At 39.2% G+C, this 24875-nt stretch overlaps 1 protein-coding gene and 1 non-coding gene across 2 annotated transcripts; one reads left to right on the top strand and one right to left on the bottom strand.

Moving 5' to 3' along the window:
* Positions 1 to 1523: 1523 nt before the first annotated feature.
* PSMC6 (proteasome 26S subunit, ATPase 6) lies at positions 1524 to 24182 on the top strand. The gene is made up of 14 exons (XM_056133667.1): positions 1524 to 1656; positions 2793 to 2872; positions 2958 to 2997; positions 3240 to 3292; positions 5378 to 5445; positions 6408 to 6522; positions 10441 to 10528; positions 12024 to 12085; positions 12175 to 12298; positions 13654 to 13715; positions 15197 to 15317; positions 16567 to 16647; positions 20588 to 20659; positions 23683 to 24182. Exons 1-14 carry the CDS (start codon positions 1530 to 1532, stop codon positions 23799 to 23801), a joined length of 1212 nt encoding a protein of 403 aa, XP_055989642.1. The 5' UTR covers positions 1524 to 1529; the 3' UTR covers positions 23802 to 24182.
* Positions 21666 to 21773, bottom strand: LOC130042265 (small nucleolar RNA U13). Its single transcript, XR_008795198.1, has one exon. It is a non-coding gene; the product is annotated as a small nucleolar RNA U13 (small nucleolar RNA).
* Positions 24183 to 24875: the final 693 nt, after the last annotated feature.

The following is a 24875-nucleotide window of genomic DNA, read 5'->3' as shown; positions in this document are numbered from 1 at the left end:
TGCCAGGAGTAATTCCTGAATGCAGAGCCAGGAGTAACCCCTGAGCATTGTTGGGTGTCACCCAAAAAGCAAAAAAAAAAAAAAATTAATATAACATGCTGTGCTCAGGGTTTACTTCTGGCTCTGTGCTCAGAAATAATTCCTGGTAAGGCTCGGATAGCCATCTGCAGCGCCAGGGATGAAACTGGGTCAGTTATGTTCAAGAAGGTGACTTAGTCACTGTACTATCTTTACAATGCTCTATTAGGCTCTTTTAGTAGATTCTGAGAGATTGAGTGATTAGTTTCAAAAGCATGCAAATCTTTTTTTTTTATTGAATCACTGGTGAGATATAGTTACAAAGTTTTCATGTTATCACGTTTGGTCCTTTATCTTCTTTCAGCACACATTTCGCATCCTGAACGATCCCTCCAACCATCTTTGACTTAGTGATCTCTTCTCTATTCCAGCTGCTTTCTCCCCCAGCTCATGAGGTAGGCTTTAACCATGGAGCAATATTCCTAGTCCTTATGTCTACTGTCCTTGGGCGTCAGTCTCATATTAAATGTCATTTTATATTCCAAAAATGAGAAAATGTAAGTCTTAAAGACAATTCTACCAAACTTTAAAGTTTTGGTCTCAGATAGCTTTAGTATATTGTGCCCACATTTCTACAATTCACCCAAGTCCAGTCTCATTCCTCTACTCTCTGATCCTAGAACTGTAGTGAGCCCCTTTTCATCTCAGAAACTTTGCTTCTGCTCTTTTCTGTTTGAAAGCTTCATTTTCCCTTTGTTACAGGCCCGGCTCTCTATTTCAGACAATTAGTACACCAGCGTCGTCATATTCTGTTAACATGATTGCATAGTTTTTATTAGCGCTGTCCTGTAGCACTGTCCTCCCGTTGTTCATCGATTTGCTCAAGTAGGCACCAGTAACGTCTCACAACAAATTGTGAGACTTCTTGTTACTGTTTTTGGCATATCAAAAACGTCAAGGGGAGCTTGCCAGGCTTTGCCGTGCGGGCAAGATACTCTCAGTAACTTGCCGGGTTCTCCGAGAGGAGTGGAGGAATCGAACCCGGGTCGGCCTTGTGCAAGGCAAACACCCTACCCGCATAGTTTTCATTACACTCTGAAATTTTTTTGAAAATTTCTTCCCGGTAAGATTGTAAACAATATTGACGCTAGTCCTTCATCCACTGAATTAAACTAAATAGCTTCCTCCTGTACCTGAAGGTCTTGGTATACTATTATGTCTAGAGGCCACTGGAACTATGATTTCCTCGTAGACTCTCATCTCAGTTTATTAAGGAGATTTTTGAGGTTCAGGGCCTGGGAGGTTAACAGAGTCCTGCGTTACACAACCCGACCTGTAGAGGTCGCATGAGCAGGATACGCCTTCAGCGCACGGACACACAAGGGGGGGGTGGGGGGGAGGAGAAGTAGAGCAAAAGGCTGAGCAACCGGAAGAGGAGGGGTCTCTCACAAGCCCGCCCACCCAGGCCGCGTCTCCTCCCTCGCCCCGCCCCTTCCCCCGCCCGGGCGGCCATGGCCATTCCCAGCATCCCCTATGAGCGACGGCTTCTCATCATGGCGGACCCTAGAGATAAGGCGCTCCAGGACTACCGCAAGAAGCTGCTGGAGCACAAGGAGATCGACGGCCGTCTCAAGGAGCGTGAGTGCACTTTTCTTCCCGCATCCTCCGGTGCTTGGATCCGCTTCTGTGCCTGACAGAGCGGAGGCCTTTTGGCCGAGCCCGGCAAACCGAACCCTGCGAATGGTGAAGGCCTTGTTGGTCCAGGGACAAGGCGCTTTGTCATCCGGCCCCAGAGGTTGGGTTGCAGAGGCCCTGGGGGGAGTGGAAATGGCCCGGGCTGGTGTAGGTGACAGAGAAAACACTCCTCCCTGTTCTGAGCTTGAAAAGCAAGAAGATTCAGAGGAAGGGGACTCACTACAGATGCTTTCCCAGGGTGTAGTGCAGAAGGGGCAGTTTTAGTGGAGTCTCTCGCACCCCGAGCGGGGAAGCGACCCGAGTCGAGGAAGCCCAGGCCGGAGGGGAGACGGAGTGGACAGCCGGACGCGGAGCTTTCCAAGAGCTTTGAAGAGTGCAGGAATCATAATAACCCTACTCGCTGGCCCGCGTGTTTTTCACCTGTACTCCGGGAGGCTCACGTCACCCTTACCGCGAACGGAAGGGGCACTGACTGGCTTGCAGAGTGCCCCTTTGCCAAAGAGCTTGAGTGCTCTTACAGTTAGAGGTACACAGTCGCATCCAGGACGCACCCGCTGACCTCATTTAGGTTAGGAAACTGCAGACCGGAGAGTGTTAATAACCATGTGGGCGAGGAAGGGTCCGATTCTTGGTTTCTAGTTCGGATTTGTAATTGCAGTGTGCAAGCGTCTTTACCAATATCTGTTAAGAATGTAACCTAAAATATCTTTAAGCAAGTTTGTGCCATCAGGAAAATAAAAGCTAACATTCTTCTCGTAATCGGGCCCTTACATTGTTTCTTTTGTGGTTTGATACAATTGATATATCGGTAAGAGCAAACTGACTTAAGTGACTGTGACTTAGGGACTAGAGAGTATACAGCTGGTAGATCCCGTAGCTTTTGCTCACGGCTGACCCCAGTTGGATCCTCAGCACCCCATAAGGGTCCCCAGAGCCTGCTAGAAGTGATCCCTGAGTGCAGAGAGCCAGGAGTAAGCACTGCTGGGTGTGGCTCCCCACCCCCATCCCACCCCCACCGAAAGTGACAATGGCTTAAACTCATGGATTGTTTAACTTAAAGTGTTCATATTATATTTCAGTCAGAGAACAATTAAAAGAACTTACCAAACAATATGAAAAGTCTGAAAATGATCTGAAGGCCCTACAAAGTGTTGGACAGGTAGGTGATAATTTGGGGCTTAGAGGATGATAGTCATTTATGTTGTTTAATTGTTGACAAAAGGAATGCTTTTTCCTCCCCTCAGATTGTTGGTGAAGTACTCAAGCAGTTAACTGAAGAAAAATGTAAGTGGATTAGATTGCTTTTTACTAAAAAGCTGGACCCTTCTCTTTATTAATTTTTGAAATGTTTATTATTTTAATCTCAGATATGGAGGGAGATGATAAGGTAGTTTCACAAAGACTTCAGTGTTTTTTTCTAGTCATTTTCTTATTGGAGAACCAAAATAAAACTGAACCTGTCATTAGTGTGACTGTTTTTTTTTTTTACTTTGTGCTTTACAATTTGTTCTTTTATTTTCTTCTAGTCATTGTTAAAGCTACAAATGGACCAAGATATGTTGTGGGTTGTCGTCGACAGGTAATATTTTACATTGTATAATGTTTAATAAATGATGAAAATGTTTTTTATATAGCATTATTGAATTCCTTAACTAATTAGGTCTGACCTTTATGCCAGTGTTCCTAACTGGGATTTATTTAGATACAACAAAGACTGTAGACCATGAGTTTGAATCATGCATTTTTTTTTTCTTTTTGGGTCACATCTGGCAATGCACAGGGGTTACTCCTGGCTCTGCACTCAGGAATTACCCCTGGAGGTGCTCAGGGAACCATATGGGATGCTGGGAATCGAACCTGGTCAGCCTCTTGCAAGGCAAATGCCCTATCCGCTGTGCTATTGCTCCAGCTCCATGAATCATGCATTTTTGACTCTGTTTTCTTTCATTTTCTACTAACTACCCATATTTTGTATTTCAACAGAATGTTACTTGTAGCTGAAAAAGCTACATATTTGATCAGCATTATTCAGTTAGCCTCTAAAAGCAATTTATGAACTACCATATTTTTTAGGAAGTATCTTTAGGGTGTTTTGATTGATTCCTTGTTGAGATAGTTCAGATTATCTGTTATATCAGTTAAGGTGTGGAAACACTGGTATAACTGTAATGGAATTTAATCCATCTAATTTTAGGATTTTGCCTAGTCTATAAATAGGTAATGCTTTCTATTTGATGCTCGTATGACAAAGGATAAATTTATGTCCCTTTCAGTTCCCTCTGGATCCCAGTAACTGGCATTTTTAGGCCCCAACCAGCAGTGTTCAGGGCTTACTCCCTGTTTTGTGCTCAGGGATCAATCCTGGTGGGGCTCAGGGGTTCACATTCTGGTGTTGAGAATTGAATGCAGGTCTGTGCTTGCCTACACACTGTATATGGCTTCAGCCCATAAGTTGAACATCTTTTTGTAATAGGTATGATTCTGATATATTGGCAGTTTTCACCCCCATTTCATTGAATCACTATGAGATACACAGTTACAAAGTTGTTCATGATTGGGTTTCAATCATACAATGTTCCAACCCCTCACCAGTATACATTTCCTACTTAATATTGATAATTTTTCAACTATAGAAAACTAACTTTTTTTAAAAGTACCATTCTGAATATGAGGTGAAATCTCTTGGAAAGATTTTATCAAATTCTAGCCCTACAACTTACCCTTCTAAATATATATGCCAATAAGTCATTTAGTATATATAATTCAAATGTGTCAAATGTGATAGAGTATGAATGATAGTTGTTGGCATTTAAAACATTTTTTTTAGGATTTTAATAAAAAGCTGTAAGGAGAAATGGTATATTTCCCCTGATCTCTTAAGATCGCATAATATGTTTGTCCTCCAAAATAATATTTCAAATAAATCAAATAGGTACACCTTTAAAATTGTTCAATTTTTTTCCCCTTCAAATTGTTCACAGCTGCATTTCATTTTTCATGGGGGCTGCAGTGCTAGAGGCCCGGGGGCTACACCCATCTTGTTTAGGGGGCCATGTGATATCCAGGGAGCGCTACTGGGCCGTGTGCATGCCTCAGGCTCTGTATGCTCCAGTACTTAGAGATCTCTTTCTGTGGGCCCTCCCCACCAGTCCCTGCGGATTTCTTCCCTCTTTTTTTTTTTTTTGGCCATACTTTACTCGACACTCAGGAATGCCAGGGGGTACCAATTGCATGTGTGACAAAGTACCTTACTGGCTATACTGTCTCTCCAGCCCTTAGAGGATTTCTTTATAAAAGATCTAGTAATAATTGCCGAAGTCACCATACCTCAGGACCTAAATCAAAATAATGGACAAAACTGTAATAAATAACAAGCTTTTTAAAAATTAGAGTCCATGTCTCTATAAATAAGGCCCATTTAACTTCGTATAGCAGTGGTTTCACTTTTCACAGAGATTGCACTGAAGGGCATTTTAAGGGACAGATGGAAATAATTTTGAGGCAATACTTTTTTACAAACTTCAGTTGGCATGCTGTTTGCAGTCTAGTGCTAGTTTTCTCTCTTGAGTAAAAAAGATTATTTGACTTCTAAATATTAAGTTCTTATTTGACTGTTACTCCCCTTTTAATTACATTTGTAATGCTTTCTGTTTTACAAAATTAGCTTGACAAAAGTAAGCTGAAGCCTGGAACAAGAGTTGCTTTGGATATGACTACTTTAACTATAATGAGGTAAGTTTCTTACTGTTTAGCTTACATTTTTTTTTGTTTGTTTGTTTCACATAGAGAAGGTTTTTTTAAGATCTATGCTTTTTCTTTTTAAGAGCCACACCTAGCATTGTGCTGGAGTTTAGGGCTATTCCTGGTCATAATAGAAAGCCAGCCAGTACTGGCAATTGAACCCAGGGCCTTGAATATGCCAGGCAAGTGTCCTAAGCCTTGAGCGGTTTCCTTATTCTCAAAGTGCATGTATCTTAAGCGCTGTAGCACTGTAGCACTGTCCTCCCATTGTTCATCGATTTGCTCAAGCAGGTACCAGTAACATCTCCATTGTGAGAATTGTTGTTACTGTTTTTGGCATATCGAATACGCCACGGGGAGCTTGCCAGGCTCTACCGTGCAGGCTGGATACTCTTGGTAACTTGCCGGGCTCTCCGAGAGGGATGGAGGAATCGAACCTGGGTCAGCTGTGTACAAGGGAAGCGCCCTACCCGCTGTGCTATTGCTCCAGCCCACAAATCACTGAATATTTGCCATCTTCCCTCTTTTACTAATTTCTAATTTAAAGATAATTTTATAAACTTATTTGTAGGCGTTCAGGGGCTGGAGCGATAGCACAGCGGGTAGGGCGTTTGCCTTGCACGCAGCCAACATGGCCGACCTGAGTTCGATTCCTCCGCCCCTCTCGGAGAGCCCAGCAAGCTACCGAGAGTATCTCGCCCGCACGGCAGGGCCTGGCAAGCTCCCCGTGACGTATTCTATATGCCAAACACAGTAACAATAAAGTCTCCAATGGAGATGTTACTGGGCCCGCTCGAGCAAATCGACGAACAACAGGAGGACAGTGAGTTTTATAGGCACTTTTATTTTTATACATTTATGTATAGATATAAGTAGGTCATTTATATTCTATTTATAGGCTGGGAGAAAGGGTATCTTTTTTTGAAAGAAAAATACGTGGATTATTATTGCAGATATTTGCCAAGAGAAGTGGATCCACTGGTTTATAATATGTCTCACGAAGATCCTGGAAATGTTTCTTATTCTGAGATTGGAGGGCTCTCTGAACAGATTCGGGAATTAAGAGAGGTTGGTGATGAATGTTTCGTTCCTGTTTATAGTAGTACTTATTTTGAGATGCCTGAAGGAGGAAAGAGGTTGAAAAATTACTCTTTTGTTCAAGCAGTAGATACAGAATATTATTCATTTCATGTTCTTACTGAGGGAAATTATGGAAATTATCAGTGTGCATTAATTTCAGGATAATGTGTTAAGAAAATTTCTGCTCTGCACAAAACATCAGATAACAGGTGAATGTCATGGCAAAGAAAAACCCCTTATAACCCATCAGTAAGTAGAGAAAGGAGATGAGCAGACATTTCCATGGAAAGGTCATGGCAGCAGCTATGTACAAAACATGAAAACTATTTATCATTAACTTATTATCAGAGAAATACAAATCAGAACAACAGTAAGGTATCATACACCAGTGAGAATATCATACATGAAAAAAGTCTGGAAACAACCAGGGTTGGAGGCGATGTAGTAAAAAGGAACCCTCATTCACTCTTGGTGGGAATGTTATGTAGCTACGGAAAACAGTATGAAGATTCCTCGAAAAAGTAAGAATAGAATTCCTCTGTGACTTGGACATCTACTTGGAATCCATTCCCCAAATTCAGAAGCATTAATTCTTTTTTTTTCTTTTTCGGTCACACCCAGCGATGCACATGGGGGTTACTCCTGGCTCATGTACTCAGGAATTATTCCTGGCGGTGCTTGGGGGACCATATGGGATGCTGGGAATCAAACCCGGGTTCGGCCGTGTGCAAGGCAAACGCCCTACCTGCTGTGCTATTGAACCAGCCCCAAAAGCATTAATTCTTAAAGAAAAATGCACAGCTGTGTTCATTGCATGCTTAGTAAAATAGCCAAAATGAAAACAACTCAAATGTCCAACAACAAATGATGGATAAAGGAATTATGGTATATGTGTCCACTGGAATATTATGCAACCATAAGAAAAGATAAAATGTCTTGTTTCAGTTTGGATGAAACTAGGTGTCATATTAATGAAGTGAGTCAGAGGGAAAAGGACAAACACTGGATTATCTCAATCATCTGTGGCATATACAGACCTAAAACAAGGAAATATTACCAAATGTTAGCATACCCTTACTCTGCAATAAAGAACCGAGAATGCCAATTTGGAGAGTGAAGTGTTGGGGTGGAATTAAGAGGTAGATTGAAAGTGATTTAGGAGATTGCTGGAGGTTGTTTGGACATTTTGGTGGTTATGATGTAGCTGTATGTATCAGTACCATAAATGTCGCCCCGTTATCTTAACTATGAGAATAATTTTTAAAAAAGATAAAATATTTAAGTACTTTTTGTCCAAAGAGGAAAACTAAAAGTTAAAAAAAACCTGATAATATCTGTTGATCATTTCTGTGGTTTTATAGTAGGTTACTTGGGTCAGATCATATTTGTATAGCCTCTTTACAGACAACTTAGCTTTTTATCTCTATGATAGAGTATTACCTGTGCCTTAAATATTTTCATAAAGTTAAGTACTGACATTTAAGGTAAATAACTGTCTTCAAAAGTAACTTAAATCTTTGGGGGCCAGAGAGATAGTAAACTGGGTAGAGTGCTTGCCTTGCACACAGCAGACCTGAGTTGGGTCCCTGGTGTCCTAAGTGGTTTGGAGATACCTAAATGCCAGGATTGATAAGTTCTAAGGTCAGTGGAATGTGAACCCCAAACAGAACAAAATGAATCAAAGTAACTGAAACCTTTTAAACTTTTGGGTGAAGAATCAAATTAGAATGATCTTGCTTTACAACATGGGGTGCCTTTAAATGATACTCTTTGCCATCAAATACAGGGGGGGAGGTAGAGATAGTATAGCAGATAGCATGTTTGTCTGCAGGGCCAGAGAGATAGCATAGCAAGTAGTGTGTTTGTCTTGTATACTTTCCACTTGTGTTCAGCCTGTACCACACAGGGTCCCTTGAGCTCCACCACGAGTGATTCCTGGGCACAGCCAGGACTCCTGAGCACAGTGCAAACCTCTCCTCCCAAATTTTTAAAAATTTTATATATATATATGTATGTATATATATATACACTTATTTATATACATTGTTCTATTGATTTCATCCCAATGTAGGGTGAAAATATTTCAGAATGAATGAGGATAGTACGTAAGGCTTATGTTATCTGATTGAAGCCTTCAGGTAGAAGTTCTCAGACTTCAGTACATTAAATTTACAGCACAGTGGGTAGGGCGTTTGCTTTGCACGTGGCCAACCTGGCAGACCCACATTCAATTCCTCTGCCCCTCTCTGAGAGGCCGGCAAGCTACTGAGAGTATCTCGCCCGCATGGCAAAGCCTGGCAAGCTCCCCGTGACGTATTCAATATGCCAAACACAGTAACAAGTGTCACAATGGAGACGTTACTGGGCCTGTTTGAGCAAATCGATGAACAACTGGAGGATAGTGACAGTGATTGTTTAAAATGGAGATTTTTAGGTTTTTGGTGCAGTAGATTGGACAGAGGAATTTGCCTTGTAACAAATACATACAAGTGGGAATGAGCTCCCTATCTCCCACCCCCAATACTTGAGACAGCGTTGGGCCTAAATGAAAATAAAAAGCCTAGTCTCACTTTGTAATTAATGAACTGGCACAAAGGAAAAGTACTTTCTGGAACTGGGAAAACTAGTCTTTTACAGTCTTACATTATATCATTCATAGCAATTAAGAATCTCTCACATGCAATACATTTTTCCATCTGTAGACATTTAATATATTGATTTTTTTGGGCTGGAGAGGTACAGTGGGTAGGGTGTTTGACTTGGGACTGACCTGGGTTTGGTCTGGCCCACACCACATATGGTTCCTCTAGTTCTGCCAGGAGTGATTCCTGAGAACAGCCTGGAGTAAATTTGCAATTGTGTTTGCAAATTTAGTGGTTCCACAGTTTAAATTTGCAGTCAGATTCTAATTTCTCTTTTTCCCATTTTTTTCTTATATATCTTTCTCTAGGTGGCAATTATAAGTTACCAAATGTCTTCATTTTACTGAGTACAGCAGGGTCTGGTCCCCAAAAGAACCAAAAAAAAAAAGAGAGAGAGAGAGAAAAGAAAAACCCAAAAGATTGATTTTCAGTTTTCTGGCTTATCTTAATTGCACTTTATAGATACAACTGTGTTTGCAAATTTAGTGGTTCCACAGTTTAAATTTGCAGTCAGATTCTAATTTCTCTTTTTCCCATTTTTTTCTTATATATCTTTCTCTAGGTGGCAATTATAAGTTACCAAATGTCTTCATTTTATAATTATTTTGTATTCCCAAAACACAAATCTTTTGTTATAATCTAAATGTGTTTTGTCAAATTATGTCTGTAACTGTCACTCTAGTCTAGTGAGTGGTTTGCTAATATAGCCACTTTCAAAGTAGCACTGTAGCACTGTCTTCCTGTTCATCAATTTGCCTGAGTGGGCCCAGTAACATCTCCACTGTGAGACTTTGTTGTTACTGTGTTTGGCACATTGAATACATCATGGGTAGCTTGCCAGGCTTTGCTGTGCAGGTGAGATACTCTCAGTACCTTGCTGGGCTCTTCGAGAGGGCCGGAGGAATCGAGCCCAGCTCGGCCAGGCCGACTGCGCTCAAGGCTGTAGGTATACTGTGCACCTTACTGCTGTGCTATCGTTCCAGCCCTACTTTCAAAGCAATTTTTTAAAATTACATTCTTTAGAATTTGAGAGAGAACTTTTTATCAGAAGTCATGCTGCTGTCAGAGCTTAATGCTGACTCTATATTCAAGGATCACTCCTGGTGGTTCTTGTGGGACAATATGGGGTGCCAAAGATTAAACTTAGGTCTGCTGTGTGCAAGGCAAGAGTATATATAACTACATTAATATTTTATTTGAAATATTTGTGTATATATATATAAAGAACTTTACCAACTTTTTAAGAAATATACTTCTTTTTTAGGTGATAGAGTTACCTCTTACAAACCCAGAATTATTCCAGCGTGTAGGAATAATTCCTCCAAAAGGCTGTTTGTTATATGGGCCACCAGGTTGGTATTAAATTATGTCTATCTCATGAAAAATGAATTAAGAAACTAAAAGAAAAAATAAATGAAAATTTAATGTGGGAAATTTTAACTACTGATCTATTCAGAGTAAGTGTTTGCTTTTCTCTGGGGCATGCTTAATTCTCTGGTCCCCCGTGTGTGTCTTTTCATAGTTTATATATCTTAACAGACCATGGGATTATGAAAGTACTCTGATCCTTTCAATGTGACTCTTAGACCTGTGTGTTCCTGAGACACTTGAGAGCCTGCAAGTTTCGAGCTTAATTTTGTAATTCTAAAATATTGGTTACCTTTTCCACTGCTAACTTTTATGCTGGTGATGCAGAGACAACATGTATAAAACTGCTTCTTTACTCTTGGAGAAGCCCTCATGATATTTGACTTCTGGACTCAATCAGCTGTTTTCTTGGAATGCCATGTTACTTGCAAGGATAATTTATAGGCATTCTTTGGTTATTAGACTGGTTATTGGTTACCTGGCACACATTCTCACAAAACAAATGTGTTTAAGCAGTCATGTTAAGGAAAATAGTGGTTCACATCTATAGCCATTGGTAAAATTTGAGTTTTTCAGGTGAAAGTTAAAAGATTTGAAAACTTATCACTATAAGCTTGGCAACTTTTTAGTTTGTCTATTTAATTTGTCAATGACTTTTCTAGCAAGATTCAAAAAAAGATTTTTAATAACTCCATGATAAAAATTAAAATTTTAATATTATATGGTGAAAATAATAACAGTGGGAAGATTGTATAACCTGGTATTTTTCTAATAATGTTACATGTTATAATACCTTGCATAGTGAAAGATACTGCGTACTAGGAACCAGTGGATTTTAATTTAACAGAAGTTTCTGTTGTTTGAAAGCAGGTGTGGTTGTATTTCCTCAATTATATATTTTGCTTAAAATTACAAGGGTTTTGTTTATGTGGCCATACCCAGCGGTGTTGGTGCCAAGGAGAGGTAGAGGCACTACTTCCAGCTCTGTGCTCTTGGTTCCATGTGGTACCAGGGATCACACTTGGGTCTTCTGCATGCAAAGCATGTGCTCAGCCTGTTGAACTATCTCTCTAATCCCTACAAGGGATATCTTCAGAGAAGGGCTTTGGTTGTGTCTTTAAATTCTTCATCCCTTTTTCATTGATACTTAGATGGCCAGAGGTTGCACACACTTGGTTCTGTTTTTTGGGCTACAACCAGTTGATGCTCAAAGGTTACTCTTGGCTCTGTGCTTGGGAGTCACTCATGACAGAACCAGTGGGATACTGAGTTGGCCTTGTGCAAGACAAGCATCTTATCTGTTCTCCTATCTCTCTGGCCCCTACTCTGGAATTTAAATGAAAATTCCAGTTAGGATTTAGCTTCCTCTGCAAAATTAACAGGCCGGAGGATTATATTCTTAAATATAAATCCTTTGACAATTTGATTGAATTTGACAATTTGTTTTACTTTCCATCTAATTAGAATTTTCATTCTTAGGTACAGGAAAAACACTCTTGGCGCGAGCTGTTGCTAGCCAGCTGGATTGCAATTTCTTAAAGGTAAGAGGATAAGTTTACCCCTTTAGCTGTTGAAATAAAATTTTATTTGAATTGTCTTATGTTTACCCTAATATTTTCCTTTTAATCAGGTTGTATCTAGTTCTATTGTAGACAAGTATATTGGTGAAAGTGCTCGTTTGATCAGAGAAATGTTTAATTATGCCAGAGATCATCAGCCATGCATCATTTTTATGGATGAAATAGATGCTATTGGTAAGACAGTTTATTTTGAAACTTTTTTTGAAAGTGTTAGGAAATATTTCAGCTGAAAGAACTTCACCTCTTCCCCCCTCTTTTTTAATCTCTACTTGCGATTTGTATGTAAAATGAATTGGATCTTTTAAAATACTCACTTTTTGTTTTGTTTTGTTTTGGGGTCATACCTAGCCATGCTTAGTGTTGACCCTTGGCTCTGCACTCATAAATTACTCCTGGCAGTATTCAGGGGACCATATGGGATGCAAGGGATTGAATCCAGATCAGCTGCCTGCAAAGCAAGTGCTGTACCAGCTGTACTGTTACTGCTCTATCCCCTTAAAATATTCTTTTTTTTCTTTTTTATTTCTTTTTTGGTCACACCTGGCGGTGCACAGGGGTTACTCCTGGCTCATGCACTCAGGAATTATTCTGGCGGTGCTTGGGGGACCATATGGAATGCTGGGAATCAAACCCTGGTCTCCTGCGTGCAAGGCAAATACCCTACCCCCTGTGCTATTGCTCCAGCCCTCTTAAAATATTCTTAACAAAGTTTGTTTTGTTTCTTTTTGTTTTTATTTTTGGATTATACCTTAAGTACTCAAGGACTAATCCCTGATTCAGGCTCCATGTGTTGCCAGGGATAGAACTGGGGCCTCAAGTATTTAACTCATGCACCCAGTTTGTTGAACTCTATCAAGCTTAAGTTTAACTATGTTTTTTGTTTGACTTTTTTTACTTGAGGCTTTTTTTTCTTGATTTTTTGTACCGTACCCGACAGTGCTCAGGGACTGCTCCTGGCTTTGCACTTGGGTCACACCTGGCAGCACTTGGGGAACCATTTATGGTACCAAAGATGGAACTGGGATTGGCCAAGTGTAAGTCAAGTATCTTTATCCCTGTACTATTTTTCTGGCCCTCCAAGTTTAACTATTTTTAATGAATACCTTTGTCATTAAGTGAAATATGTTATACCAAAATCCATTTTAATGCTGTCAGTATATATATATATTTTTTGATGGTCCTGGGTATCAAACCCAGATCCTCACAAGTGCTTTACAGCTGAATCACATTCCTGACCCTCCATTTGTTTTTCTTTGTGGGGGAGAAGGGTGGATTTGGGCCAAATCCGGTGGTACTTGTAGCCTGTTCCTGGTACTATGCTCAGGAATTACTCCTTTCTGTTCAGTGGACCACATTCGGGAAGGGGATTAATTCAGGGTCAGCTGCATGCGGGTAAGCCCCTCACCTCTGTACTCTCTGGCTCCTTCTGGGAATCTGTCTTATTGATTTTAACATCAGATACCGTCATATTGTTTTTGGTTATAGAGGAACAAAGTAATGCATATGGTTTTCTTTCTTTTATTTTTAAGGTGGACGTCGGTTTTCTGAGGGTACTTCAGCTGATAGAGAGATTCAAAGAACTTTGATGGAGGTAATGTTGGTAAAAGGAGTTTCACAAAGAATCTGTTTATTAAATGAACTGAACTGTGGATATTTGAAGGGTAGGATACATACGCAACAGTTTAAAGAATAAACAAAGTTTGGAAAATTGATGGTAATGAACAAATTTCTCTATTAGAAGATAATAGAGTATCCATAAAATTCCATTTGATAGCTGTTTGCCTCATTTCCAAGCAGATTTGTTATTCAGATATTTAATTTTATATTGTAATTTTTATATTGTAGGTGTGATCTCCCTTTTGACCTAGGTAATATCCATTGGGCTGGAGTGATAGCACAGTGGGTAGGGCATTTGCGTTGCATGCAGCCAACATATGGCTGACCCGAGTTCGAGTCCTCCACCCCTCTCAGAGAGCCTGGCAAGCTACCAAGCGCCCTCATGACGTAGTTGATATGCCAAACACAGTAACAATTATCACAATGGAGACGTTACTGGGCTTGCTCGAGCAATCGATGAACAACGGGAGGACGAGGACAGTGACAGTGAATATCCATTACCTAAGTACCGACTGAAATTATAATTATTTATGAAACTGCTCTAAAAATCATTGATAGTTTCCTTTCTTACTCAGAATGAGATGCATATATATTTTTTTTATAATTGAAGACAATAAATGGATACTAGAATGTGTGTACATAAAGCCTTTCTTTACTCCAAAATCTGTGAAAGTATAGAAGACCCCAATTATATTTTTAAACTTCCACAAGTAGGAGCTATGTAGCATAGGTAATGAGTTTTGGAGTTCTTTTGACTCTCTTAGTTGAGGTATTTTAAAGCAGTGCAGGTACTTATTTTATTTATCAAACTGACTAGTTCGCATTTTGGGAATGGAGTACAAATGCTCATACTAGCTATATTCTATAGAGTTTGTTGAATAGTTAAGTTTTATTCAAGCAAAACTTTAGAAAGTGAAGGGAATATGTTTAGTGATCTAGTATGGTTAAGTTAAAAAGAATGATTTGAAAAGATATTTATGGACTAGTTACTGAATTATCAGAAAGATTTGTTTGGTTATTCTAATGTAAATTTTATGTTTAGTAAACTGTTGGGTACTTTATTCATTGGATCTTATTATAGGTTTTTGTTTTTAAAAGTAATTTCATGAAACATTTAAACATTGGTAAATAGTTTCATGATTCTTGACTAGATTGAAATCTTCATATTTATTAAAGCAGCCTGATGGCTATAAAAAGAAACAGTTAAATAATCTGTCTAGGGAAGTTTATAGTTGAGAAATACATTCCTTTATATAACAGGAAAAAGTAGGATTTTATCAACTGATGATTCTGAAGCTACATTTCTATCCATAGGCAATTCATTTTTCCATATTAGGTAGGCCTAGCAAAGGTTTTTGCTTTGTGTGTGTGTGTGTGTGTGTGTGTGTGTGTGTGTGTGTGTGTATAATGATTGGGATGTTTTATAAAATATACTATTTTTATTTGCAAACATAGTTACTAAATCAAATGGATGGATTTGACACTCTGCATAGAGTTAAAATGATCATGGCTACAAATAGACCAGATACATTGGATCCTGCTTTGCTTCGTCCAGGAAGATTAGATAGAAAAATACGTGAGTTGAAATGATGTTCCCTTTACCTTCCTATGCCTGTTTCTTACCCTTGCTTTATTTAATTTAATTTAATTTAATTTAATTATTTGGGTTTGTTGTTGTTTGTTTTATTATTTTTTTATTTACTTTTTTTGCTTTTTGGATCACACCTGGCAATGGTCAGGGGTTACTCCTGTTCTGCACTCAAGAATTACTCCTTACATTTTGCTCAGGGGACCATATGGGATGCAGGGAATCGAATGTGGGTCAGCTGTGTGTTAGGAAATGCCCTACTTTCTGTACTATAAACTCTTGCCCCTATTTTATTATTTATTATTTTTTTTTTTGTTTCTGGAATGCACCTCGTGTTTAGGGCTTATTCATGACTCTGTGCTTAGGGATCACTTCTGGCAGTGCTTGGGGGGACCATATGGGATGCTAAGGATTGAACCTGGGTCTGCCACATGCAAGGCAAGTGCCGTACTCATTGTATGATGTTTCCAACCCTCCCTGCTTTATTTTTTATTGTTTGTTTTGGAGCTATACTAGAAGGTGCAAGAGGTTAGTCTTGGCTCAGTGCTCAGGGGCCCATGCAATGCCAGAACTTCTAGGTCTCTTGCTTGCAAGCGTGTAAAGATTGTTGGTTTCTCTCTGTCCAGCTTTTTTACCTTATTTTAAACACAAAATCTTTACTGTAGGGATGGAAAGATAGTTCAGGGTTAGAAGCTTCTCTGACCCTGTTGTTTTGTGTTGTCCCCAGCACAGGCCTAGGGAAGTAGTGCCTCCCTACCACACTCATTGAGATTTGGTTCACCCTTATATCCCCTCCCCTCATCAATTTAAAAAGGGAATAAGGGGCTAGAGAATAGTACAACAGCTAGGGTACTTGCCAGCATCCCCCTATGGTCCCTTGAGCCCCACCAGGAGAAAGCCCTGGGCTGGATATGGACTCTAAACAGAAAAACAGAATGCTTTTTGAAGGGGTTGGGAGGAGGTTGGGGATTGCGATTAGCCAATGGTAATAAATAGGCCTTGAGAATCAGCCTACCTGAGTCGGCACAAGGGGTTGAGTAAGGACCCTGGAGGTGACCTTGAGACTGGGGGGCAAGGTGGAGATGCTTAACTCTGGTGGTGGGTATGGTGGGCCCTTAATGCTGAAACTGCTATTAACAGTGTAAATCATGGTGTCTAAATTAAAATTCAGAGAAAAAAATTAACGAAAAAGCAATGACGTACTACAAAAATTTTTCATATCAATTCTTCTTTTCAGATATTGATTTACCAAATGAACAAGCAAGATTAGATATATTGAAAATCCATGCAGGTCCCATTACAAAGCATGGTGAAATAGGTAAGGAAATACTATATTTTTTATTTATTTGTATTTGATGAATGAAACAAAGGCTATTGGATATCACTGGTAGTCTATCAGATCTAGTTTTAAATTCAGTGGTCTAGTTTTAAACATGGTGGTCTTAAATTCAGTTAATCTTTAAGAATGTATTGTAAGTTAGGAATTGTTCTAAGTACTTGGATGTGTAGCTTAGAGCAAAACCTGAAAGTTTAGTTTTTATAAAATTTACATTCTTCCAGAAAGGTAAATAAAACAGATAGTATATTAAATAGCGATAACTTCAATGAAGAAAGATAAAGCCAGAAAAAAGAAATGAATAAAAGCAAACTTGAGTAGATATGTTTTTAAGTGGGGATGGGGAGGGAGGAAGCATAAGGAGGGGATCTTTAGGCAGTGATCTGAAAAAATGAACTAGATGTGGAAAGAACTAGATTAGCATATTTGGGAAAAGATTGTATAATAAGAAGACTTGAAACATTATATTTGCAACAAGAAGCCACGGGTATTTGTGACATAAATGAGGTAACAGTAGCAAGTAAAATCATAGAAGTAATGGAGACCAGATTAAGTAGAGCATAGTGAAGTCATTTGACTCTTCTGCTTAGTCATATGGATGTCAAGGAAGGATTACAAGCAGTGGAATGATATGATCTTCTTTGTTATTTTAGATTTATTTTTTTATAGAAATTTAGAAATGTATGGAAGTAGTAACAAGAATATACTGAATTTCTGGGCTGGAGCAATTGTACAGCGGGTAGGGCTTTTGCTAAAGATGGAGTTGCTTTCAGTTAAAATGGGGACAAGACTGATAAAATTAGATTTTAAAGGGAAAATACTAAATTAATTTTGAGAATATTTAATTTGAGATGCCACTTAGACCTTCAAAAAAAGAGGTTGATAGTAATCTAACAAAACATACAAAACTACAGTCCTCTCTCTCAGGCCTTGAGAATGGTTGTTGAACACCTGAGATAAGATGAGATTTCTAGGGAAGGAAATGTGAGCAGAGAGAAATTTAAAAATGGAGCTAAGTCTGACATTAAGAAGTTGAGGGGAAATGCCATCAAAGACTGAAGGTCTAGTTTTAGAAGTGGTGTCCAAGATAAATGAAGACATCCTTTTCTATAAGGAGGGACTAATTTACTGTCAAATGCTTTCAAGGGTGCAGAAGTGAGAAATTCTGATAATGGACCTTTATATTTACTCTGTGACCTTATCAGAAGAAATTTCTTTAGTGTGATGGAAGTGAAAGCCTCCTTCAGATGGATTTTACAGAGATTGGCAGGAGAGGCTCCTTGCAAGGGGTGCCATTGCACAAAGGGGAGCAAAGAAGGGATGAAACTCTAGAGGAAATGGAATGAGGATTTGGGGGAGTTTTGTTTAAAATGGAAGAATTTAACTTTTTTTAATGTTGATGGGGTGATCTATGAGTGAGAGAAATAATGCACTTTGTTGATTGATGATCCTTACTGAATGAGCACCCGCACCGCAAAGCCTGGCAAGCTACCCGTGATGTATTCAATATGCCAAACACAGTAACAACAGGTTTCACAATGGAGAGGTTACTGGGCCCACTTGGGCAAATCGATGAACAACAGAAGGACAGTGCAGTGCAGTGCTACTGAATGAGAGGAAATATTTGCACAGAATGTATATTTTTTGTTCATTGTTATTCTTGTTAGAAGTTAGCTGGTTTTTTTGTTTGTTTTTTCAGTTACTCTTGATAAAAAAAACAAATTATTTTGGATCACTAACTCCTGGAAAGTTGTTTGTTTGTTTGTTTGTTTGTTTTTTAACCCAGCGATGCCCACGGGTTACTCCTGACTCTGCACTCAGGAATTACTCCTGGTGGTGTTCGGGGACCATATGGGATGCTGGGGATCGAACCCAGTTTGGCCGCGTGCAAGGCAAATGCCCTACCTGCTGTGCCATTGCTCCAGTCTGCTCCTGGAAAGTTTTTAAACTTCTTGTCAGTTACACTAGATTTGAGTCCCCTTATTTAGTAGACAGCAAATTCTTTTTTTTTTTTTAAATTAATTCTTATTAGAGAAACACCATGGGGTACAGTTGTAGACTTACAGACTTTCATGTTTGGGTTTCAGTTATACACTGATCAAGTACCTATCCCTTCACCAGTACCCATTCTCCACCACCAATGATCTCAGTAAACCCCCCGCAACCCATCCGCCCCCTCCTGCCTCTGTGGCAGGGCATTCCCTTTTGCTCTCTGTTTCCTTTAGGATGTTGTGGTTTGCAATAGAGGTATTGAGTGGCCATCATGTTCCAGTCTATAGTCTACTTTCAGCATGCATCTCCCATCCTGGACGTGTAGACAGCAAATTCTTATCATAGCTTAGACAGTAAATATTTTAGACGTTGCAGGCTACAACATCTCTGTCAAAACGATTAATTTCTGCTGTTCTAGAAACAGAAAAGCAGTACTAGACACTGTGTAAATTACTGGGAATGCATTGTTCCAAGAAAATTTTCTTTACAAAACACAGAAGGCTAGGACCAGAGAGAATACACACTGGGTAGGTGCTTGCCTTACATGTGGGCGACCTTGGTTTGATTCCCAGTGATCCCTGAGTGCAGAGCCAGAAGTAAGCCCTGATTATTGCCATAGGTGGTTCCAAAACAGAACATAGAATTTGGTGATAAGCCATGGTTTGCTGACTTCTAACTTTGAGTTTAGCCTTAGTTCATTCTCTTTCTTTACTCTATGATTTAAAAAGCTGTTGGTTACTGAACTCTAGGCATTCAGTGTTATGAAATATTTTTGAGGGGTTATATTTTTTTTAGCCATACCCTGGTGCTTTGGTGCTGGGGCCTATTCCTCGCTCTTTAGTCCTGGGATTAATCTGGGCCTCCTGCATGCAAAGTTTAGGCTTATCATGTTGAATTGTCCCTTTGGTCCAGACCACAAAGAATTCCAAACGGTTAATCGTTTCTCTGACTTTCTTATTTCTCAAATCAGAGTTTTGCATTAGAAAACTGCTGAACTGAAAATGTCAGTTTATTCCAATACTGACATCTTGGAGGTTGTCCAATACCACACTAGAAATCCTTATTCTTGGGAAGCTTAAAATAAACTTGAACCAAAATGAAAACTAATTACTGAATATATCTATATGATTTTGAAAGAGAAATGGACATACTTGCCTAGCAAAGGTTGTTGCATTAGTTACATTGAAGTCTTTTATGTTTTTAGTTCTTTTCCACTTCTCTATCTGTTTATAGCAGTTTCCTCCAGTCAGCTCTCTGCATGTGAGAAGGAGGGTCACTTCCATTTTAACTGTTCTTGGAGAGCTTACCACCTAGGCTTACTCAAAAAAATTAACTAAAAATGGCTAACCAGAAAAGTTAGCCGTTGTTTTCTTTAGCATTAAAAAAAGTTCTGTGTAAAATTTTGTCTGTGGCCCTGCAGATGTGTCTCAGTAACTTGACAGTCACCGCCTGTGCTGGAGACTAGGTTTCAGTTACCAGCACTCACCACCTTCCTCACCAAAACAAAAAGATTGCCTGGTGACCATTTTAGGTATATTTTATAGTTGGTTTATGTGACTTAATTCCATTGTTGGTTTTAAATATTTCAACTATAGTTGGTTTTAAATGTTTTCTGTTTTTTTAAAGACCTGATTACAGTTTTTACAAGTTGTAGCTTGACAGATAATTGAAGTTCACTTGTGCATAGATTTCACTGCGTATAGATTAAGATGCTTTCAGGTTTTGATATCTTCTAGTTGAAATGTTTTAAAAGATAATTTTATTTCTGCTTGGTGCTGATTTATTTAGCAGGAGTATAGTTTTTGTCATTATGGTGGATGATACCTAGCTGATAAAATTCAAAGCAAGTTCACAGTTAAAAAATTTTATATGGGTATAATTTTTTAAAAAACAAGAATATTTTACTAATTTTCTTTTTTCCACGTAACAGATTATGAGGCAATCGTGAAACTTTCTGATGGCTTTAATGGAGCAGACCTGAGAAATGTTTGTACTGAAGCAGGTAAAGGTTAAAAGTATAGTTTTTACTATTGGTTTTGTTTTATGTTATTTAATAAAGATGTGTTTGTACAAAAGTAGAACAGAGGCTTTGCAAGAATTTGCTACTTGTTAATTTTGGAAAATTGATACTAAAAAGAAACTAAAGTAAGTTAGATTGAGAAAGAAAACTATTGTAAGGATGTATCAGTTTCTGTGTGTTCTTTTTAATACCTCAGAAAACCTTTAAGAATGCTTTCTAAGGGACTGGAGTGATAGTACAGTTGCCTCGCACTGCCTCACACTGCCTCGCACTCGGCTGACCTGGGTTGATTCCCAGCATCCCAAATGGTCCCTGGAGTACTGCCAGGAGTGATTACTGAGTGCAAAGCTAGGAGTAATCCCTGTGCATCACTGGGTGTGACCCAAAAAGAAAAGAAAAGAAAAAAGAAAAAAAAGAATGCTTTCTGAATGCCTTCCAGGATTACTGGATTACTCAGCTGCCTGGAGCATTTATTTACTAAATCTCCTATATTGGGTGAAATTACCCCTGGGGATGTTAAACTTCTTTTTATTTATGGATGCCTTGGGACAGAATATAGTAAGCTAATCTTTCCTTTATGCTTTCCTTTAGTAGATCTGAGATAGAAGAAAGTCAATCACAACTGTGGCTTTTCCAGGGTGCTATTATGTATTAGAAGGTTTTTTGATTCTAGTGTTTTCTGATACTATTCTTACAATTGCAGGACTAGAAAAACAGCTCTATGAATTTTTGATCATTCAACTTGTATAAAATGTATTTTTGTTTGTTTCATTTCTGGGTTTGGAGGCTGTAGTCTATCCCCCCTCCAACACACACACACACACACACACACATGCACAGTCCACACAGTGGTACTTGAGGGCTACTCCTGGCTATTGCTAGGAACTGTGCAGTGCCAGGGATTGTATCTAGGGCTCCCACATGCAAAGCATTTACTATAGCCCTTTGAGCCATCTCCCTGGTTCCACAGAGGTATTTTTTTTCTTCCTTTCCTACTCGGGTAATGTGCTGACAATTGTAATAAGATTTAAGGGAGGCACTTGTCATACAATGGTGTCAACACCTAATTATCATGCTTATGAACCCAAAAAAGGATCTTCCGGTTACTTCATTGATTTTTTTTCTTAATATAGATTTGAGTTGTGTGATCATATTTTATTTCTGGTATCATGTGACTTTAAAATGTAATGTAGACTCATTTAATTTGTCTTCCACACTGTATCTCAAAAAAATATTTAAAATAATTTTTTGTTTGTTTTGGACCATATCCAGCAATACTGAGGAGTTATTCCTGGCTGTGCATTACTCCTAGTGGTGCTTCAGGAACTATATGGGGTCCCATCCTGGGTTGGCTGCATGGAAGACAAGCACCCTACCTACTGTACTATCTCTCCATGCTCTTTAATTATTTTTTTATTTTTGGATCACACTTGTTGTTGCTTGGGGACTACTCCTCCCAGCTTGGTGCTTGGGGGACCCTGTGGAACCTGGGCCTTCTATCTGCAAAGCATGGCTCCAGCCCTTTTAGCCATCTTCTTGGCTCCTTAATTTCCAGGTAGTTTTTATAGTGAGTTTTATAGGCAGTAGGTGAGTCATGTATTATAATGTTATTTTTTTCATTTTTGCAACACCTTTAGACTTATTTGAGCATTTCTCATAAAATCTCTATTTGAAGAAATGGCGCAGGTATGACTTTCCTATAAATGTGTTTTCATGGGTTTATTATCTATAAATCCTGAATTTATGGATGAGTGGGGAAATTCTGATGGCTGATGGACTCTTGCTCACTGGTGTGAGATAAAATCATGCTGGGCCACACAAAGGCTGTGTAAAAAAATAAAAAATAAAATAAAACACTTGAGTAGGGAAATTTAAATCATGAAAGCAGCCACCATTGTTTACCAATGAATCAGTCCTGCAGTTTCAGTGGAATTCTATGTGTTATTAACTGGGGTTAAGCAGGCTTTGCTAAGCAGTCTTCAGAAGGCCCAGGGTTCCTCCGGTGATTTTATTGACCAACTAGGCCAGTAGTTGATTGCAAGGACCCAACGATATAGTGCCTGCTACTGCTTGCAGTGCCTCTAGGGCTGTACCAGAAATGCTGGTGGGACCATACATTACCAGGATCTGTTGATGCCTTGTTCTCTCTTTGCCTCTGTGCTTTGTTTTTGGCTCCATCATCAGGATTTTCAAGTTTTTTGTTTGGGGTCCAGCTGTGATATGTACTCGGCGACGCCCCTGTTTGGTGCCTAAGGTTAGATCTATCATGGCCTGCAGAGAAATCAGGGAACTGATGGTGATAGAGTTTTGAAAATCTCACTTTGGTATCTGAATGACACAAACTAGCAGGGTCACCAAAATAGAAGCTTCACCTGTTTTAAATCATCCCTGCAATTAAGCTGCTCTCATAGATGATCGTCTCACTTCACTGGATGTCATCATCTCACACATGCCCAGTATCTCTCAGTATTCATTGACTACAATTGACTCTACAATTGGCTCTAGAAAGTAGAGGCATTGGTACTCTTCCTAAAATTATATTTACACTAACATATTTGTTCCTGAGAGGGTCTCCATTCTGTAAATTACCAGGATGCCAGGAATCGTATCTCTCTAGTAACTGCTTCCTGCTAAAGTGGGCAGTGGATATGTTACTGGTAGAAATATTTCTCTGCTCTTGTTTCTCCCTCCCCGGCTGAGGGAGGGGTGGGGGGTGGGGTGACGTCATGGAGGGCACATCTAACAAAGTGGGAATAAGTGGGGCAACCCAGACTGATTTTCTGGTTCTTGTTGATATGAGAGTCCCAGTTTGGTTCCTTACCCTTCATAAGGTTAATCAGGGCCTGCAGAAAAAAGGAGCTGGAGGGGACTGGTTAGAGTTTGAACATCTCCATTACTTCCTGCTCTATTATCTGACTGATGAAACTCTGCACTGTAACCAAAGCAGGGATCATTGCCTGCACTGATATTCATATATGTAACAGTCATGTTTATATTCTCCACAGGTATGTTTGCAATTCGTGCTGATCATGATTTTGTAGTGCAGGAAGACTTCATGAAAGCAGTCAGAAAAGTGGCTGATTCTAAGAAACTAGAGTCTAAATTGGACTACAAACCTGTGTAATTCACTATAAGGTTATTTTTGATGACTGCATGACAGATGCTGACTTCATGTAAAAATAAAGGAAAATGATGTATGTATTGGCAATGATTTCATTAAAAGTATACGAATAAAAGTATGTATGAATAACATCATATAATTAGTAATTCAGTACTACTTTTTAAGCTTAGTACGAAAAAATTTGTATTTGTTAATGTTGCATTTTATTGCAACACGTTCTAAGAGTATGTTGACGCTTTCCATATTTGCTCTGAGCATTTTGTAAAACATTAAAAATGGGTTGAGATAGTGGTATAAGAAAGCCTTTCTTATGACTTATTTTATATCTTTTGTTTTCCTCATCCCAAAAATAATTTTAATAAAATCTTACCAATTCAGTTTTTATATATATATTCTTGTCTTTTGGGATGGGGTAAGGGTAGCTTTTTTGGGGGGGGGGTGTGGAACATACCCAGTAGTATTCATTCCTGGCTCTGTGCTTAGAGATAAAGTCTTGGTGGGGCTCGGGACAGTGTTGGGGATTAAACCTGGGTCTGCCGCATGTATGGTAAATATTGTGCAGTATTACTTTCGGGCCAAGGGTAGCATTTCTACTAGTGTTGACAGGTCCAAGAAACCATGTGGTGCTTGGGACTGAAAACCAGAGCTTCACGTGGGCAGAGCATGTGCCCTGCCACTTGAGCTACATCCTCAGAGCCAATACATTCTTCTCTTTTTGTTTTTGTTTTGCTTTGGGGTGATTCCTGGCTCTGCACTCAGAACTTACTCCTGGGAAGGTGGGAATACCATAGGAATTGAACTTGGGTCAGCCGGGGCAGGATAAGCCCTCCCACTGTACTATTTTTCAGGCCTCATTCTTCTTTTTTTGAAGAGTATAATTATGATGTTCGTTTACATTTACTTAATAACTTAGGTGAAGTTGTATGTAGATCTTAGGATTTTAAATTTTGTTTTCAAACAGTACCCATCTTGGTGTTCATAACATTAATTATAAGATATGTTTATATGGGGGCCAGAAAGATAGTACGGTGGTGATTAAGGCACTTGATTGGCACCTGGGTTACCTGAGTGTAATTA

Source organism: Sorex fumeus, unplaced genomic scaffold (genome assembly GCF_029834395.1).
Source record: "Sorex fumeus unplaced genomic scaffold, SorFum_2.1 ptg000098l, whole genome shotgun sequence".
NCBI lineage: Eukaryota > Metazoa > Chordata > Mammalia > Eulipotyphla > Soricidae > Sorex > Sorex fumeus.
Note: the sequence above shows the minus strand (reverse complement) of the source record. Positions and strands in the feature narration are given on the sequence as shown.